We start from the raw sequence: 17,668 nt of genomic DNA on the forward strand, positions 1-17,668 counted from the left end.
AACCCCCTAACCCCCTAACCCCCTAACCCCCTAACCCCCTAACCCCCTAACCCCCTAACCCCCTAACCCCCTAACCCCCTAACCCCCCTAACCCCCTAACCCCCTAACCCCTAACCCTAGGTGGAGAAGGGGACGATGGGAAGGATGATGGAATGGAAGGAGGCGGTATCGGACGGAGCTTGGGAGTACATGCTGCGGAGGATGGCGCTGGGGCTGTTGAGGAGCAGGGCGAAGATGTGGCAGGTTGGAGGGTAGACGGAGTGATGAGTAGCTAACTTGATAGAAACACTTGTATCTCATAGCAATAAGTATGCAGCTCAATCACCCCTAACCCTCAGCACAGTAAGCCTCAGTAGTAAATGTGTGGCATACCAGGCTCCTATCGCATGGCCTTTCCAGCTGTAGAATTAGCTCTGTATGTACAACCGGCGGACGAACGGCTCACCCAAGGATGAGTGCCGCCAGGGGTGATCTGGGAGCTTGGCTGAGAAGCGAGGGGGCGTGATTGATATGTCTCGGTAGGGACGAGGAAGTACTGGTGCGTGATCGCACGTAGAGTTCACTCGCAAAGAGGGGAGAGGGGTGGACGGTGGTGTCCTGACCGGTGGCTATAAAGTCAGCTGGCGAGCTGGAAGTTTGCCCCAGTAGGCGGAATAGATAGCAAGGTCTGCATGTCTTCCGCATGTACGATCTTCCCCTTCAGACGTATCACCCTTCTCCATCAAGCTCCCCTCTTCCTTCTCCGAGCACAGCTGAGGAGAGAACAACTCACCGGGTATACCCGCAGCCGATCGGAATAGAGGACAGCGGTCAAGCTGGCCCCGGTCCACTAGCCCCTCAAGCCGGATGGCGGTCCAGCCGATGCCTGAAAATGGCACCGCCAGGCACGATCGACGACCAGTTGACCTCGGACGGGGCTGCGGACCGAGGGTGAGCAGTCTACTCTGGCCAGTAGAGCTGCTGAGGAAGGCAAGGCAAGGCAAGAGCTTTTTCGCAGAGTAGAGGGGAGGGGGAATGGTCATGATTGTTTGGTCCCCCCTTGTACGCCTTGTCGGCGATCAGTCCATCTCTCTCGCGTCAACACCCTTGTCCACTATCTATCCATCACTCTGCATGCACTATGAGCGGCAACTCCAACTTCCTAGACGTACGTATGGGTCATAAGGGTATGGCTGATCTCCTAGAAAGCTATAGCGCTCGTGCAGAAAGCCATCGATGAGGACGTCAAGCAGAACTATGCGGTGAGCCGCGGCTGGAAAGGGTGGTCAAGTCAGAGCTGATCAGATAGGAGGCGTACAAGCAGTACCAGGATGCTCTGGACTACTTTATGATGGCTATGAAGTGTGAGTATATCACATAGCAACGCTGACGATAGACGAGAAGAACGACAAGCTCAAAGAGCTCATCCGAAAGAAGACCATCGAATACCTCGACCGCGCCGAAAAGCTCAAAGAGCACATTGCCAAGGCGGACGAGAAGCGATCCAAGTCCAAGGTGTCGGCAGTAGGAGCGGCGGGTGGATCATCTGGAGCTGGACCGGACGTCAAGGGGAACGGAGGAGGAGGGGATGATGATGATCCAGAGACCAAGAAGTTGAGGCAGGGATTACAGGGGGCGATATTGAGCGAGTCGCCCAATGTGGCGTGGGACGATGTGGCGGGGCTGGCGCAAGCCAAGGAGGCGTTGAAGGAGGCGGTCATCCTACCGATCAAGTTCCCGCAGCTGTTTACGGGCAAGAGGACGCCATGGAGGGGGATATTGCTGTATGGACCGCCGGGGACGGGAAAGAGTTTCTTGGCCAAGGCGGTGGCTACAGAGGCGAAGAGCACGTTCTTCAGTGTGAGTAGTAGTGACTTGGTCAGCAAGTGGATGGGAGAGTCGGAACGGTGAGTACTGTCTCCTGGTCGAGGCTGTGTTGTCGGTCTTTACCATCCCTTCTCCCTGCATTTGCTCTGACCCATCTCCCTCTCGCCTCTTCTCTCCGACTCTCTCCCCTTCTATCGTTTCTTTCTTCTCCATCCTCATCCTCCTTTCTCCTTCTCTATCTACCACACTCGCTCCACCTGTCCCCATACCTGTTTGCTCAGACCCATCTCCACCTCGTCTCTTCTCTCCGACTCTATCCCCGTCTATCGCTCCTCTTTCCTCCATCCTCATCTTCTTCTCACCTTGACCATCTACCCCTCGCGCTCCACCTCTCTCTCCTCTGTCCATGTCGATTCAGTCCCGCTCGAATTGCGCTGACCGTCAGGCTCGTCAAGCAACTCTTCACCATGGCCCGCGAACAAAAGCCCTCAATCATCTTCATTGACGAGATCGACTCGCTCACCGGGACAAGAGGGGAAGGGGAGTCGGAAGCGAGCAGGAGGATAAAGACCGAGTTCTTGGTTCAGGTGAGTGCTGGGATTGTAGTCGGGTTTGGGTGTTGGGCCGCGGTGGTTGGCTTGTTTCGGGTTGGTCTCAAGGGAGAAGTAGGCAGGCAAGTGGACGGAGTCCCAGCAGGGTAGTGGGATCCGGGATGATCGGAAGGGATGGGACATGAGCATCAAGATGGCAGGCTGGAGGGAGACGGTCATGGCGAGGCGGAACAGGAAGTGATACTACCGAGCGACCGGATCTCGAGGGATAGATGGGGCCTGGAGAGACTCGGTGGGCGTAGCGGGGATGGCAGCGTCTAGGCACAGCGGGCGATATGGGGGACAGTGAGGCGTGGGTGCGGATGAAGCGAGGTGGGAGGGGCTGCTGCGGAGGGAGGCTAGGCACTGTGCGAGAGGGACAGAGGGACTCTGATACTGCGGACGAGGGGACGCCTAGATCGCAGAGACATGTGCTGCTGGCCAGCAATGCGGGAAGGGGTACTGAACATTCGCGCTCGCTGGATAGAATGCCAGATCGAGGCTTTGGAACCACACCCATAGGATCAGCGCTAACTAGCAGATCAATGGAGTGGGCAACGACGATACCGGCGTGCTCGTTCTCGGAGCTACCAACATCCCTTGGCAATTAGATCCAGCCATCAAGCGGAGGTGAGCTCTTCCTTCTCCCCTTCCACCAGCTACCCCATCATCATCGGTACGGAGACCTCAGCTGATCCACCAGATTCGAGAAGCGGATATACATCCCACTGCCCGAAGTACAAGCCCGGCGCAAGATGTTTGAGCTCAACATCGGGACTACACCACATGCTCTTTCTCCAGCGGACTTCATGTCGTTAGCAGAGGAGACGGACGGGTGAGCTCCCTGCTTCAGCGCTGGGGTCGAGAAGCTTCAGTACAGCTGACAAGGCAGGTACTCTGGAAGTGATATTGCGGTCATTGTGCGGGATGCGCTCATGCAGCCCGTACGGAAGGTGCTAGCTGCTACGCACTTCAAACCTGTACGTCTTGCTCCTTGCCTAGCCCCAGTCCGCCGAGTCTGCCCCTCCCTCTGTCTCTTCTCCCCCGACCACCCCAATACCGCCTGTCTTCCCCTCGCTTCAACCCATGCTGTCTTGCATCGCATCCTCTCTTATTCCTCTCCTCCCCTTCCATGCCTACTTCTCTCCACTACCTCCACGTCTCCCTGGACCCACGCTGATTTCCAGATCACCATCCAAACACCCGACGGCCCCGCCCAGCGCCTCACCCCTTGCTCCCCTGGCGACCCCGCCGCGCAAGAGAAATCATGGACCGACGTCGAATCCGCAGAGCTACACGAGCCGATCCTGCAAAAGAGCGACTTTGATAAGTCTATCGAGGTGAATAGGCCGACTGTGAGCCAGGCGGATATCCAGAAGCATATCGCGTTTACAAATGAGAGTGGTGAGTCGGTCGTTCTCTCTCTCTTTGGTTCTGGTTACTGGGATGTGGTTTGGGGAAGGGGATGGACTGAGGTGGTATGGAAGCAGTGGACGCAGGAGGGACAAGAGGTACGACGCTAGCGGGGAGATCTGGCTTGGGTGGACAGTCAGGGCGGTCTGAAGCAAGCGGGATTGATGGGTATGGCGGCGTAGTCTGGGGTGATGTGTACATCAGGCCGGCAGGGAGAGGAGGATTAGTTCTGCGGGAGAAGGGAGGGACGGTACAGCTTCTTGGGGATTGCTTGGACGTCCCCCTATCTGTGCGGACCGGTGTTCTTTGATCTATCCACACCATGATCATCAATCCGGGGCAGAGCTGACATCGCAGGAGGAGAAGGGGCCTAGCTAGTTGTAGTATCGGATGTACAGAGTGTACTAGTATCGGCCAGCACGCCAGCGCTTATCAGCGGAGCTCGAACGGCTCGATAGAGTTTCACTCAACCTTTCTTCTCCATCTTCCTTTGACCTTCATCCTCCTCTTGTCCCCCTTCACACTCTGCTCTTATCTCCACTTCCACCTCTTGCTCCTTCTCTTCCCTCTACTTCCAATTCTGATCACTCACACAGGCAAGATGATTCCAGGACCCTCGCCTCGGACCCCTCGATCTCCTCGCATCGATCGTCCGCCGACAATGGAGGACAAGACGCTCACTCCAGACTTTGTCGCGGACGTCGTCCGAGCCATGCAGAAGTGGGACATCCAGAAGTGCGCGGTGGTGGTCGTGCCGATGGAGATGGGGATGGGTCCGCCAGCTGGGCGGTTCTTTGGTGGACGAGATGCAGACCAGGTCACGAGGAGGGTGAGTCTCTTTCTCCTTTCGCCTGCAGGTAGCTGATTGAGCAGACTGCCTTCCCCCTCGCTTCCGGCGCCAAGCACATCACCGCCCTCGCCCTGCATCTCGCCCTCACCCGCCTCGGTCTCTCTTTCAAAACCAAGGTGGTCGATATACTGCCCGAGTTTGGTCTGCAGGATGGCAAGGAGGGCAAGGAGGTGACGGTGGAGGATCTGCTGTGTCATCGAACGGGACTGCCTGGGTGGGATGGGATGTACAAACCGGGACTGAGCGAGGACTTTGTGAGTTGTTCATCTGGACATGGCAGAAGAGAGTGATGTGATGTGTGACTTGAAGCTGGAGGCGAGGGGATGGCGGACTCGGCCTGGAGGGGGAAGATCTGATGGCGAAGCTGGAGGATACGAGAGACCTCGATGCTGCCATATACACCGTCAGCGACTGAGCTTATCTCTCCAGCTCAACAAGATCAAGCACCCACCTATCCCCCCTCTTCCCCCATCCGGCATCCGCCCCTTTCAGTACAACTCTCTCATGTTCGACGTCGCCGCGCGTATCGTCCAGCGCCTCACCGACAAGCGCATCGACGAGTTTGTCCGGGAGGAGTTCTTTGACCCGCTTCAGCTCAAGGCGAGCTACCATGCAGACAGGATCGAGGAGAAGGCGGATGGAAGCTGGACGAGGATCGGGATGGGGAAGGCAAAGGTGACTGAGTTCCCGGTGGACAGGGAGGTTGAGATCAGTGTCGAGGTGAAGGAGAGCGGGGCGGATATCGTGGAGAAGGGCGTGGAGGTGGACTACGGGATCGAGAAGTGCGGAGAGGCGTGGGGAGCTGGGCGGGTGTGGATGAATAGTGACGATCTGGTCAGTTAATCGACTGCTGGATCCGGCCAAGCTGATGTTCAGATCCGATGGCTAGTCTGCGCTCCCAAGATGCCTGGCTTTGACAATGTCGCTACTCCTCGCTCGACCGATCCCGATGATGGGCTGTTCTTTCCGGATGAAGCGCAGGGGTACGGACTGGGACTGAGGGTGTTCAAACATCGCGGTGTCGATGTGCTCTGCCACAATGGGTCTCTCCCGGTCCTTTCCAGAAACAGTGGGTCTGAGCTGACCTACAGGGATACGCCCACCAGATCGCCTGGCTCCCGAAGCTGAAGGCCGGCTTTGCGGTGCTCTCAAACAGTGATGTGGGAGGGACCTTTCTGCGGTCTCTGGTGGCGTGCAGGCTGATCGAGGCGGCTGCGGATCTGGAGAAGAAGGATTGGTTTGACATGTAAGCACGTTCTCGCCTGTGTGATCAAGCTGATCGACAGCGTCGACGCCCGATACACCGCCTACATCTCCCCACAGCCATGGATGGATCCTATCTCCGGATCGTCCCTCTCAAACGGCAACATCTCCCCCATCGCCGGCAAGTGGGCCCACCCCGCCTATGGTACCTGGATGATCTGGGCCACCGACCTCGTCTCTGTCCGGCCGGCTCTGGGGACGTTACCCTACTTCCCCGAACTCTCTGGACCATGCAAGCGGATCTTTACTCCAGTCGCTACAGTCGACGGGCAAGACGGGGAGGCGCGGTATGCGGGCTGTTACGAGTGCAAGCTGGGAGGCAAGGTGTACTACGGGATGCCGTTTGAGGTGGTGATCAGGAACGAAGGCGGGTTGATGGAGGTGAGAGGAATGAGCGGAGCGGAGGGTGAGGGTCAAGATGAGCTGTGCCCGCTGGTGTTCGTGCGGCAATAGGTGGTGGGCTGTAAGCTTTGGTGGGCTGTAAGCTATGGGAGAGCTAAGATCATGCACCTGCTTACAATATGGACTGACTACTCTGACTAACCCAGAACTGATATTAACAACAGGCTATCAAGCTATAGTGTCCTTCCCTACCCCTGCTGCCCCCCCGCTACTACGCTCTACTGGCCATCTCGAACAACGCCGCCTCCAGCCCTTCCACCCCAACCTCGAGTGCCTCCCCCGTGTCAAGGTCACGAATCACAAACATCCCTTGCACATCCGCTACCTTTTCCACCCGCATCGTACTCCTCCTCGACAGCCCCTTGCCCTTGACCGTGCTCCTCCTCGACAGGCCGCGAGGCGGACTCTGGACCGGAGCGGGCAGTGGCCGGGTGTTCTTCCGCGAGGGGATGAGACGGGACGGAAGCATAGGCGTTGGCTTGGAGGGGAGGTTGTACGTGGTACCGAGGGACATGCCGAGTCCGAGACCGCGCTCGAGGGGAGATGGAGGAGTAGGGAGCGGTGGTGGGGTAGTGAGGTGAGCTTCAGCCGGAGACGCTGACCGCCGAGTGAGAGAGGGGAGAGGGAGGGGACGTGGAGCGGGCTTTGTGGGTGTAGGAGTTTGGGGAGAAGAGGATGCGGCGCCGAGCAGGGCGAAATCGAGGTCTGGCGATCCCCAGTCTGACTTGAGCGCTTCCAGAGCTGAGACGACCTGAGTATCCAGGCGACAGAGTGTAGTGCGGTGTGGAGGGCTGGGTTGAGCTTGAGCGCGGGCGGGAGCGGGAGGAGCACTGATGGGGAAGAGCGAGTCGTCGAGGGTGTCCAGAGCGCTGGATTTGGCTGGTGGGCGCGAGCTCCTCTTCGGCTTGGTCGTCTCCTCCTTCCGCGGATATGGCGTCCCTGGTACTCCCTTCCCTCTCCCCGCCGCCTGTCCAACGCCCATCGCATACACTTCATGCCCATCTTCCCCCTCCTCGTCCCCAAACAGCAAGTAATCCGACACCGAAAACTGCCCCGGTGACATCTCCACCGCCTCCCACTTTCTCGGCGGCGGCATCGGACTCGCTGGCGTCACCACCCATCTCCCTCGCTGCGCCTCCAGCCCACTATTCATTCGCCTCCCCATCCTCTGCTCCAGCTTTCGCCATACCGCCTGCGCTTCATCCTCCTCCGCCACCTCTGGCTGCCAGCTCAGGGTGTGATCCGCCATCTCCGGGACAAAGTCCGCCTGGGGCGGCGAGTCGACGAGCGCCTGGGTAGACGAGAGGATGTGGCCAGAGTGGAAGTCTCGGTCGATGGCGGCAAGGAGGGAGGTGCGGTGGGATTTGTTGGATGAGGACGAGTAGTCGCGAGTAGGAGGGAGGGACTTGAAAGCGGAACGGCGGCGCAGATCTGTGGTGTTGGAGCTACCGGATGACGATGACGTGTTGGAGGAGGTGCCTCGACGCATGGGAGGTGCGTCTGCTCTACGAGGACCGAGTGGGCGGGTGGTAGTGGGAGGTGCGCTTCGCCGCAGAGCCGACGTGGGGGTCGCCATATCGGTGATTTGACGACAATACGCGGTGGACGAGGTGGTAAGGACTTGACCGGGTTGGGCGTGCGGAGTAGGAAGATAGTTGCCGTTCTGATAGTCGCGCTGTGTTGGCGTTCCGAGCTGTGCTGGAGGCAAAGGAGGGAGGAAACGAGGCGGTGTACTCGGCGGCGGAGAAGCAGTGTAGCCATAGTCCGAGCCAAAGGGATTTGGATGGTATGGTAGCGGTCTCCTTTGCACTGGTGTCGGCGGGACGGGCGACATCCATCCTGCCTCTCCGCAAGCTCCTTCATGCGCCTGAGCTGGCTCATACAGCTGATATCGAGGCTGCAGAGCTATCCCGCCGAGAGCCGGAACCGATCGAGCGCCGCCGAAATGCGGTGCAGGCTGCGGTCCTGTAGGTAAGACGGGCGAGGCGGTGAGGTACGGAGAAGCGGAGTTGGACGATGCAGGGATAGGTGTGGGGAGGAAGAGTCCGAACGAAGGCGTAGGAGGTACCGCTTTGACGGGGACGGGGTCGAGATGAGAAACGCCTTTGGCTTTGGGCTTGGGCCGGAAAGTGGGGAAGCTGAGGTGGGGGATGGATGAGCCGGTCATCTTTTGGGTATGTGTGCGACCTGCGCTGAAGATTGGAGAGAGAAGAAGACCAAAGCATTGGTCGAGTAGACATGGTGAAGAGCGTCATGAGGTGCATGTGCCAAGGACAGTTGCTGATCGATGTCTCAGCCGACAGCCGTCCGAGACATTCCCTCTTGCCCTCCGTTCTCGGATATTCGACCGTCCAAGGAGGAAGGAGCGCCAATCCGGGATCGTTCGACGCCTAGAGGAGGTGGAGACGGACAAACAGCAGACCTTCCGGTCAGGAAGAGAGTGGAGAAGGTGGCTGGACAAGAGCGAGAAGTTGCGGGAAGGGCTGACACTGGTCATACGCCTGGCGATCTTGTGTCTCCATCTGGTCGCCTAAGGAACCAGGATGATGATATGGATACATGCGCCTATGGTCTCCTACCGATGATCGTCTGGTAGCTACTGGGGAGCGTCCGAGGTTTATGCGCCATGATCCGCCTACTCCACCCAGACCTCCAGCTTCCCGCCCAGCACCCGCGCAACATCCACCCCAGCTTCCCAGTCCCCTTCGTCCACCATGCTCATCATGTCCCCATCCTCATCCCTGAAGAGCAAAGTGCCGACGCCATCGGTCGCCATGTTGGGAAATTTGGTGCGGAGAGAAGAGATGACGTCGGTGAAGGTGGCTGTGGAAGGGAGGGAAAGAGCGCGGGTATGGCCAGTGATATGGACCTGACTATCAGCCTCGACACCCATGGCCTCGCTACAATACTCACCTTAAGACGTATCTTGGTCATCTCCCAATCATCATCATATCTCATGCTCGACGCCATGCTCCCTTGCCTCGTCAATCCCAACGCGTTCCGGCTGGTCATGACGCTCCCCGATCTGCCCAGTCCCTGCGAGAGCTGCCGATTGAAGCTGATGGGAGGCGAAGGTGATGACCGGCTCGGACTGGCGTACCGCTTATCGATCCCCTCCTTCTCCCATAGCATAATGCTGTCTGCGCGCGGGCGAGGTTTGGGCTGAAGGGGCCGGGTGCCTGAGTCCGAGTCGGGAGAGTAGTACTCGTTGACCACAGCCGAGACCGCCGAGGTAGAGATGGGGGTGCGAGGAAGTGGATTGGGCGGCGAGGGAATAACCAGGCACGTGAGGGCAGGTGGGCTTGGTGCTTTCCGGGGAGGGGTGCTGGGCTGGATGATGGGTAGATAGGCGAGCTGAGCGGCGGTATCGTGGTCAGGGATACCGAGATACGCCAGGGAGGTGGTCTTTTCGTTGTGCGGGCGCACAAACCCGGAGACGGTGCGAGGGGACGTCTCGTCGACCGATCCGAAGCGCCTGGCACTGCCCCGACTCATACGAGAAGCGATGGGAGTGGCGTCGGGGACAGGTAGGTCGCTAATGTTGGCTGAGCGGGGCGGGCGGAGATTGCTCGTTGATGCGGACTTGGCGAGAGGGTGGGAGAAGGGGAGGGGGATACCGCTGGGCGTCTCGCCACGATTGAGCCGAGTCACACCAGTGAATGTGGTGTAGGCGTCCGAGGGTGAGGTAGCGGCGATAAGGACCTGCAATCAGCGCAGCACGACATGGTAGCTCTTCCTCTGAATCAGACATCCACTATGATCTCGTCCGCCTCCTCTCAATCCTCGCTACCCCGCTCCACCTTGACCTCCCACCCCTGCCTCTGTTAAGGCGCGCGATCACGACCATCTCTCTCCTCCCGACTTGTCCGGGACCATAGCCCTTGAACACCGGACTCACTGCTTTTCCCATATAGTTTCTTGGCGCGAGGTTCTTGAGCTTGCCTTGGGACGGCTGGAAGAGGAGTCCATCCTGATATCAGCGGATTCAGGCAAGCACTCACGGGTACTGCCAGGGGATCACACCCCCTCCCCTTCAATCTCAACGCAATCCCAATCACCTCCCGCCGCTCTTCGCTCGTGTCTATAGCCGCTTCCGCCAGATCCGCCATACCCCTCTCGACTTGTCCGAGGTTGATGAGCGCGAGGCCGCGGTTGAGGAGGATCTCGCTGATGTGGATGCAGTAGGGTAGGCCGAGCTGGGTGTAGTTGCTGATGTAAATCAGCAGATTCATCGGATATGTGGGTGTCACTCACATATGGTCGTTCCCTCTCATACGAGTATGCGCCGCCTCAAAGTCTCGATATGCCGCTTCGTACTGTCCAAGCATCTATTGTCAGCCCAGACCCGGTCAAGGACTCACAAATCTGCTAATCCCGCACTGGTACCAGGCAATGACTAGCCAGTCATCCAGCTCTGTCGCCCGCCTATACCTCGCTATCGCCTCCAGATGTCTTCCCAGCTTCGCGAGCAGGACGCCGATGTTCCACTCGATCTTGGACGTATCGCCGATCTTGTTGAATAGCGCGATAGCCCGAGGTAGGTCGGACTCTGAGGCTGTCAGGGCTGACTGCCATATCTCGAGCTCGGCCTTGAGGGACATGTTCTAGAGTGATTGAAGTGAGCTAAAGCGATGAAGTGAGCAGAGGGAAGTAGCGGGATTAGGAGATATCCGGTCAGTGAGGCAAGAGCGATCGCACAGCGCTTATTCCTCTTTGACTGCACTACCTGTTTGTTATGAGTCTCATAGCTACTGGCATGACCGTCACCAGGACAGGTATCACAGATGACGGTAGAGAGGTGGTAGAAAGAGTAGATGAAAGAGGAGATGGTTGCTAAGAGACGGCTAGGCTTGGCGAAACTTAAAATCGTCGAGGAATGTGGAGCTGGATCAATGTGGCAGTGTGGCAGTCCAGCGCCCATCGCCCCGCCCTGTCACAGCCACCGCAAGTGAGGAGGCCGCACCAGGTGGGAGGCAATACTGGGCGTATACACAGTATAGAGATCTGAGACACTGACCAGTGGTACAAGTACATAAAGATCTGCTCTCACTCCGTAAGCAAACGAGCGCCTCTCTTTCTCGCGCAAGTGACTTGACATTGGCCACCCACAGGCGCCCAAGCTGCTGATCAGCCAGAGTCACTTGGCCCGTGGAATTGCATCGTAGAATCAGCTTACCAACTTTGGTCTGGTCCACACCGTCGATCTCATTGCAGAGTAGTCGCGATCCGTTCAGGCAGCCCTCGTCGCCTTTCTTCCGACAAACACATCCTCCTACAGCTGCGGGAGGGGGAGTTACTGGCACTACCGGGGCTGGTGCTCCACCACCTACTCCCGGCAGATTTCCCGGTAAATTGCCCGCCAGCTCAGCTGGAGTGACAGGAGTACCATCCGGAATCGTCAAGGTGTTCAGTCCCGCTCCAGGCTCGTCAGAGTCGAGCAGTTCCACCGTGTAGCCCCAAGGCTTGACCAAGCCGCCCAGAGAGGTTCGCTGTCCGCACTCGGGAAATAACTGCTTGATGAGGGATCCTGGTCATCAGTGTATGCCTTGTTCATGGATACAGATGGACTTGCCCGAGACGTCGAGTGTGGTCGTACCGCAGCCGGGGCACACGTCTTTGATGTAAAAGTCCTTGCCGTCGATCTGGACCGGTTTGCCCTCGGGACTCGTAATGCGTATGCTGAATTGTGAGCACTTCCCCAGCGTTCGACTCACTGCTTGCCACAGTACGTCTTTGCGTACACCGCACCGATGGCTACTATTAGCGAGGACGACCAGCGTCACTCACCGACCATCCGGTTGTCGCCGCGGCCTCTATACGTCCGTCCTCCGCATGCGCCATAATTGATAGCCGCCTCAGCGTACATCTTCTCCACGCCGGTGGTGATGGCAAGACAAGTGTCAGGTGCGCCCGGGGTTGCTGAATTATCATAGTAGCTCAAGGTCAGCCACGAGCCTCCCGCTGCACCACTTACAAGCTGAGATCCATGGTCCACTTAAACAGGACTTTCTGTCCAAGCACAGCTTGAAGACAGGCAAGTATGGTCAGTGTAGAGTAAAGCATGTTCGTAAGATGATAAGAGTAAGTAGGATGATAGGAGCAAGTAGGATGAGAGGGCGTATCATAGGTTGAGGGGGCAGTCGTTGCGTATCTCTTTATGGGCGTAGCTGCGATAAGCTTGACAGGCAGAAGGTATCCTTTCAATCTTCTTCATCCCCCCTCGTCTCCGCGTATTCAGCACTTGTGCCACCTGAAGGGGTAATCAAATCTGAAACCATGTGCCTCAGTCTGCCCTTTCATGTTTCCCCGCCTTCCCCTCATCGTCAAGAAATCTGCACATGCCTCGCTGTCAGCGAAGCGTCATCGTGCAAGGTTTGAGATCAGTACATCCTTGCAAGTTTCTTCTGACCATCTGATGCCCAAGACTCACCGTCCATAAGATTAGGAATTCGAGTTATTCTCATCGGAAGTAGCAATAGGCGCGGAGACAGCCTAAACGTCTCTGCCTTGCCTCATTCAGCGAATCAGTGGTAGTCGTTACCCACGACGGTCCATATGATGGGCAACAGTGTTCTCCTTTATCGGGCGGCTCAGCGACATTGAAGTGTGCCGAGGATCAGAGTCGCCTCAAACTCTGAAAGAAGAGCAGTGATATACCATTGAAAGTGAGCAGGTCAGCGCCGTTTTCTAACTTATCTGGCCCGACGAGGGTGACATCTAGGCGTCTTGACGGAGTAGCATGCTGTTCTTGGGTGCTGATGTCCCCCTGGCGTCATAGAAGAGAGACCGGCGGAAGGTGGATGGAGATCCAGAGGCGGAGTCAGCGCGAATTGCCGACTTCTCCAGCTTCATCATCAGCATCGGTCAAGAGGGCGAGCATGTGTGAAGGAGACGAGTACGAGTCAAGAAGATGGCAGTGAGCGGATCGAGTGGGTGTATCGTTGACTATAAGCTGTGATCCGTCGATCTGGACTTGGCGAGATTCTCTCTCTTTTGGAGGACCAAAGCGCAACACCGCCCACCACCGGGGTCAGGGCGGGTGCGGGACAATCAACTCCAATGAGGGATGTTGTCGAGCTTTAAAGCACCGTCAAGACGAGCATCAGATAGGCTGAGAGCGGGGGCGGCCGCGGTGTCGATCCCAGGCTCTCCGTGCCTCATCCACCTAGAACCCGCTCGCTCCCGCGGACTCGGTCAGCTACCGAGATGGAGAGTAAGTAGCAGCAGTACCCTGATACACCAAACATCGTCAGGACAGAGATGTTAGTGTCGGATCGCTCACATCAGACGACAGACGAGCATCAGCCAGGTCCGTGCGTCATTATTGAGTCAGTCTTCCGAGCCAAAAATCCTGCATAGATCACCCCCTTGCCGCCTTGACAAACGCCCCCACCTTCTCTTTATCCTTCCCCTCGGCCCCCTCCACCCCACTCGCCACATCCACCCCCAAAACGCCTCCACTGGCCGCTACCGCCTCTCCCACATTCTCCGGCCCCAATCCGCCCGCAAGCAGAACCGGCATCCTGCTCCCCTTGATCCCCACCTCGCCTGCCTCGATAATCTTCCGCGCATGTTCCCACGGGAACGCCTTGCCCTCTCCTCCTCCACCCGCCGTATCCAGCAGAACAAACTGATTCAGCCCCGGCCGGCCAATCTCGCCGCCTAGCACCGTCCCGTCCGGCTTGACTCGGAACACCTTGATGACCGGTACAGGAATGAACCTGGCCCAGGCCTGCGGCTCGTCCCCATGTAGCTGCACCATGTCCAGCCCACCCTCGTCCACCGCGGAGAGAATCTCCTCGAGGGGTTGATCCCGGAATACACCGACGAGGAGGGGTTTGCGCCGAGATTGGAGTTGGCGCGCGTGGAAGGCGAACCATCCTTCGGGGGTGGATGGGGCGGGAATGGGAGTAGATATGGATGCGGCGGACCGGACGAGGGTGGATATTTCCTTTGCGCGGGAGAGAGGGATGCACCGCTTGGTTCCGGGAACGAGGATGACGCCGAGGAGGTCCGCGCCGGCCGCGATGGCGATAGATGCGTCCGAGGTGGAGCGGATACCGCAGATCTTGACGATGGGGCGAGGCGAAGGGGTAGGCGAGGGAGGAGGGAGAGATATGAGTTCCCGCAAGAACTTGCCAGCGTCCTCGGCCCGCATCAATGCTTCACCGACCAATACCGCCCTCACTCCCTCCTTGACGTACTTGCTGACATCCTCTGGCGAGCTGATCCCGCTCAGCGCACACAGAATGACATCCTTCCCATCCAGCGCGGCATTCACCCGGGAGGTCGTCTCCATGTCCACCTTGAAATCGTGGAGATTCCGATTGTTCACGCCGATAACTTTGGATCCGAGGGCGAGGGCGAGCTGTAGCTCTTGGGGATTGTTGACTTCGACGAGGGGCTCCATGCCGAGCGATAAAGAGTAAGAGTAGAGTTCTTGAAGTTGGGAAGGAGAGAGCATGGCGACGATGAGGAGGACGGTATCTGCGCCGTAGAGCCGCGCTTCGTCTATTTGGTAGGTGGACAGGATAAAGTCCTTGCGGAGGACGGCGGGACGATTGGGGAGCGAGTCGATCGCTTGGCGGACCGCGAGCATATCTGTCAGTCCCCCCTTGAACCACTTGGGTTCGGTGAGGACCGAGATGACCGAGGCACCGGCGAGAGCGTACTTGAGCGCCTGCTCCGGGGCGGACGCGTGCAGCGAGATGTCGCCCTTGGACGGCGAGGCGCGCTTGATTTCCGCCATGACGGCCGTGTGAGGAGTGGAGGTGATGCGCTTGACGAGGTCGATTTGGGCAGGGGCGGTATGGAGGGAAAGGGAGGTGTGGAGGTTGGCGGGGGTAGAAGCGGGAATAGCGGCGGCAGCGTCGACGTCGACGAGACGCTGGGCGTGGATCCGATCCAGGATAGTAGGGAGATGAGCCGATCCGTTCGCCTTGGCCTCAGGCTGCGCCTTGCCTGCACCACACCACTCATTCTCTCCCCAGTATCCTCCCTTCATCCGCAAGAAATTCGCCATCATTCCCCTTCCGCCCTCGCTCATACAGCTCTCGGGGTGGTACTGAACCGCCTCGACCGCATACTCCCTATGCCTGACCGCCATGATGACGCCCGACTCCTGCGTTGTCGCCGTGACCGCCAGCTCTTTTGGCAGAGTGAGCAGTGTTGCCGCGAGCGAATGATACCGAGTCGACTGGAGCAGTGCGGGGAGCTCGTGGAAGATGCCGAGTCCGTCATGCTCGACCAGGGAAGTCTTGCCATGTTTGATTTCTCCAGCGAAGGCGATCTAAGTAAGCTTTGCTGGGGTCTCGGCTCACCTCTCCACCGAGAACGTCTACGAGGCATTCCAACCCCATACAAATCCCTAGCACGGGGACCTTCCCACACGCCCAGGTGATAACTTCTCGGCTGATCCCCGAATCGGTCCGAGGATGTCCAGGACCGGGAGAAATGATGATCCTGTCCAGGTCTCCTTTGGCGTGCATGGCCTGCCATTAGCTCAGCTCGGACCTCAACCCACCTCGACATCCTCGATAGAAATCTTGTTGTTCCGCCTGACGAGGGGATTCCCGCCTAGAACTGCGACGTCTGCGTATACGTTCCAGGTGAACGAGTCGTAGTTGTCTATGATGAGTGTGTAGCCCATAGTGAAGGTAGATGTATGTATAGTTGCTTGAGAGAGATCGAGTCGGTAGAAAGTCCTTGTTGCGGTGCCGTAAGTGGACCTCTCCTCAAACTGGGCTTGACACCTATCTCCTTACACTATACATCTACTATGGAGAAGTTCTCACAGTGGAGAGTGAGTACCTGGAGAGTGACAGGGCTGATAGATAGGACCCTGCGACGGGTATAAATGTGGGTAAAAGTTCGGGTCGAGCTAAACTTAGCCATTCGTACCGGTCCGAACGAGCTCGTCGGCGTTGTCGACATTGCTCCTTCCGGTCGGGCTGGTACTCGCTCTCTTGAGAGGTGTACTCCTTGCTGGAGTTGTGCTTCTCCATGTTATCCTGGTCGAGGGTCTCTGTGCCCTCTTCGTAAGTCAGACGTCAACAGAGCTAACGTAGAAACCCGTTCCGGCGCTATATCGACCCCTATCGTCCCTCTTCACAGCCATCACCTGCCGCTTGGCATTGGGATGTTTGGGATACTTTTGGATTAACGCAGAGACTGCTTCTGCGAAGAGAGGGTGGGTCTCGTCGATGACCTAGGCTGATCGTAGGGCTCAAGGGGTCGCTCAAGCGGTCAGAGAGCCAAAGAAGGGAGATTTGATCGTTTCGAACTGGACGAGCTATGTCGAGGTGCTGTATCTGGCATTCAGGTGAGTCTCACTTTCTGCACGGGTGGGGTGGGCATAGAGTGTTCCTCGGGAGTGCGCTGGTACGGGCGGATTAGGCGGGACGCAAAGTTTGGGGCGGTATGGCAGTGCCGAGGGAGACCGGCCAAGGAAAGCAAGGCGGTATACCAGACCTGTCTCAGCACGCATCCCTCCCTTAGTGTCCAGCTGACGATCAGATACAACCCCACTTTCCTCCTTCCGATCTTCTCCCCCGCCCCACCCTCCTCAACACCCCTGACCGGCCGACACACCGGCACCGGTTCCGCCCAGCTGTCCACTACCCTCCCTCAGCCCCCCTTCTTGGGGTATCGGCCATTCACCCTCTTCTCCATGCTACGACGTACGGGATGTCTCCCGGAAGTGTGCTCGACGCCGCCAGTGGGGATGTACAAGACGCTCAAGGAGGCAAGGCGGGCGGAGGCGGGTGTGGTGTGTCTGTTTCCGGAGGGGACGACGGGGAATGGACGGGCGGTGTTGAGGGTGAGTGAGGGCGTGTTGGCGGATGGGGATGTGGGTAGTGGGGAGGGGGTGGTGTGGGTGAAGTACGCAAAGTGAGTCGGATCATCAAATTGAATTTCGAGTGTTCGGAGACAGACGGAGTAAGTGCAAGTTAGCATACGCTGAAGCTACAGACATACCAACGCGTGCCCACTCCCTCAACCTCTTCCACACCTCTACTCCATCCTCTCCTCCTTCACCTCCAACTCCCTCCTCATCCGCACGCTCCACCCCTCGGCTTCACCCTCATCCCCCTCGTTCCTACCTTCCGATATCCTCTCGTCCATCTCGGGCGGACTCGAAGGGGTAGGGCGGGACGGTACCGGCGCATGGCGAGAAGCGGTGATGGCTGTGCTGGCAGAGACGGGTCGTACGAGGAGAGTGAGGGGCATGGGATGGGTCGAGAAGGGGAGCTTTCTGGAGTATGCGCGAACGGGCAAGAAGGGGAGATGAGGCATGAGATGTTTGATAGGGGACGGGCAAGTATGCGCAATCTCTCGAGGCGAC

At 58.0% G+C, this 17,668-nt stretch overlaps 7 protein-coding genes across 7 annotated transcripts; 3 read left to right on the forward strand and 4 right to left on the reverse strand.

The window, feature by feature from the left end:
- Window positions 1–1,120: 1,120 nt before the first annotated feature.
- Window positions 1,121–4,187, forward strand: MKK02DRAFT_39343 (putative ATPase; the record flags this gene model as incomplete). Its single annotated transcript, XM_053090547.1, has 10 exons — window positions 1,121–1,147; window positions 1,185–1,241; window positions 1,289–1,343; window positions 1,376–1,886; window positions 2,252–2,393; window positions 2,938–3,026; window positions 3,100–3,231; window positions 3,289–3,376; window positions 3,584–3,751; window positions 4,167–4,187. 10 exons carry the CDS (start codon window positions 1,121–1,123, stop codon window positions 4,185–4,187), a joined length of 1,290 nt encoding a protein of 429 aa, XP_052948843.1.
- A 283-nt stretch (window positions 4,188–4,470) lies between these two features.
- MKK02DRAFT_39344 (beta-lactamase/transpeptidase-like protein) lies at window positions 4,471–6,375 on the forward strand (the record flags this gene model as incomplete). Its single annotated transcript, XM_053090548.1, has 6 exons — window positions 4,471–4,638; window positions 4,683–4,913; window positions 5,089–5,493; window positions 5,536–5,685; window positions 5,751–5,905; window positions 5,946–6,375. The coding sequence occupies 6 exons, from the start codon at window positions 4,471–4,473 to the stop codon at window positions 6,373–6,375; spliced, it is 1,539 nt and encodes a 512-aa protein (XP_052948844.1).
- Window positions 6,376–6,535: 160 nt separating this feature from the next.
- On the reverse strand, window positions 6,536–8,491 carry MKK02DRAFT_39345 (uncharacterized protein; the record flags this gene model as incomplete). The annotated part of the gene is made up of 1 exon (XM_053090549.1): window positions 6,536–8,491. The coding sequence occupies one exon, from the start codon at window positions 8,489–8,491 to the stop codon at window positions 6,536–6,538; it is 1,956 nt and encodes a 651-aa protein (XP_052948845.1).
- Window positions 8,492–8,959: 468 nt separating this feature from the next.
- MKK02DRAFT_29207 (uncharacterized protein) lies at window positions 8,960–10,925 on the reverse strand (the record flags this gene model as incomplete). Its single annotated transcript, XM_053087746.1, has 6 exons — window positions 8,960–9,193; window positions 9,238–10,026; window positions 10,223–10,294; window positions 10,326–10,533; window positions 10,579–10,652; window positions 10,686–10,925. 6 exons carry the CDS (start codon window positions 10,923–10,925, stop codon window positions 8,960–8,962), a joined length of 1,617 nt encoding a protein of 538 aa, XP_052948846.1.
- A 445-nt stretch (window positions 10,926–11,370) lies between these two features.
- MKK02DRAFT_29208 (uncharacterized protein) lies at window positions 11,371–12,387 on the reverse strand (the record flags this gene model as incomplete). Its single annotated transcript, XM_053087747.1, has 6 exons — window positions 11,371–11,444; window positions 11,501–11,851; window positions 11,921–12,003; window positions 12,039–12,078; window positions 12,112–12,260; window positions 12,299–12,387. 6 exons carry the CDS (start codon window positions 12,385–12,387, stop codon window positions 11,371–11,373), a joined length of 786 nt encoding a protein of 261 aa, XP_052948847.1.
- Window positions 12,388–13,684: 1,297 nt separating this feature from the next.
- MKK02DRAFT_39347 (uncharacterized protein) lies at window positions 13,685–15,973 on the reverse strand (the record flags this gene model as incomplete). Its single annotated transcript, XM_053090550.1, has 3 exons — window positions 13,685–15,613; window positions 15,645–15,815; window positions 15,848–15,973. 3 exons carry the CDS (start codon window positions 15,971–15,973, stop codon window positions 13,685–13,687), a joined length of 2,226 nt encoding a protein of 741 aa, XP_052948848.1.
- Window positions 15,974–16,102: 129 nt separating this feature from the next.
- Window positions 16,103–17,614, forward strand: MKK02DRAFT_39348 (uncharacterized protein; the record flags this gene model as incomplete). Its single annotated transcript, XM_053090551.1, has 7 exons — window positions 16,103–16,126; window positions 16,162–16,182; window positions 16,215–16,361; window positions 16,392–16,513; window positions 16,547–16,645; window positions 16,840–17,214; window positions 17,296–17,614. 7 exons carry the CDS (start codon window positions 16,103–16,105, stop codon window positions 17,612–17,614), a joined length of 1,107 nt encoding a protein of 368 aa, XP_052948849.1.
- Between the last annotated feature and the right edge of the window lie 54 nt (window positions 17,615–17,668).

The sequence above is a fragment of the Dioszegia hungarica genome, assembly GCF_025882075.1.
Source record: "Dioszegia hungarica strain PDD-24b-2 chromosome Unknown MKK02contig_2, whole genome shotgun sequence".
Taxonomy (NCBI): Eukaryota; Fungi; Basidiomycota; class Tremellomycetes; order Tremellales; family Bulleribasidiaceae; genus Dioszegia; species Dioszegia hungarica.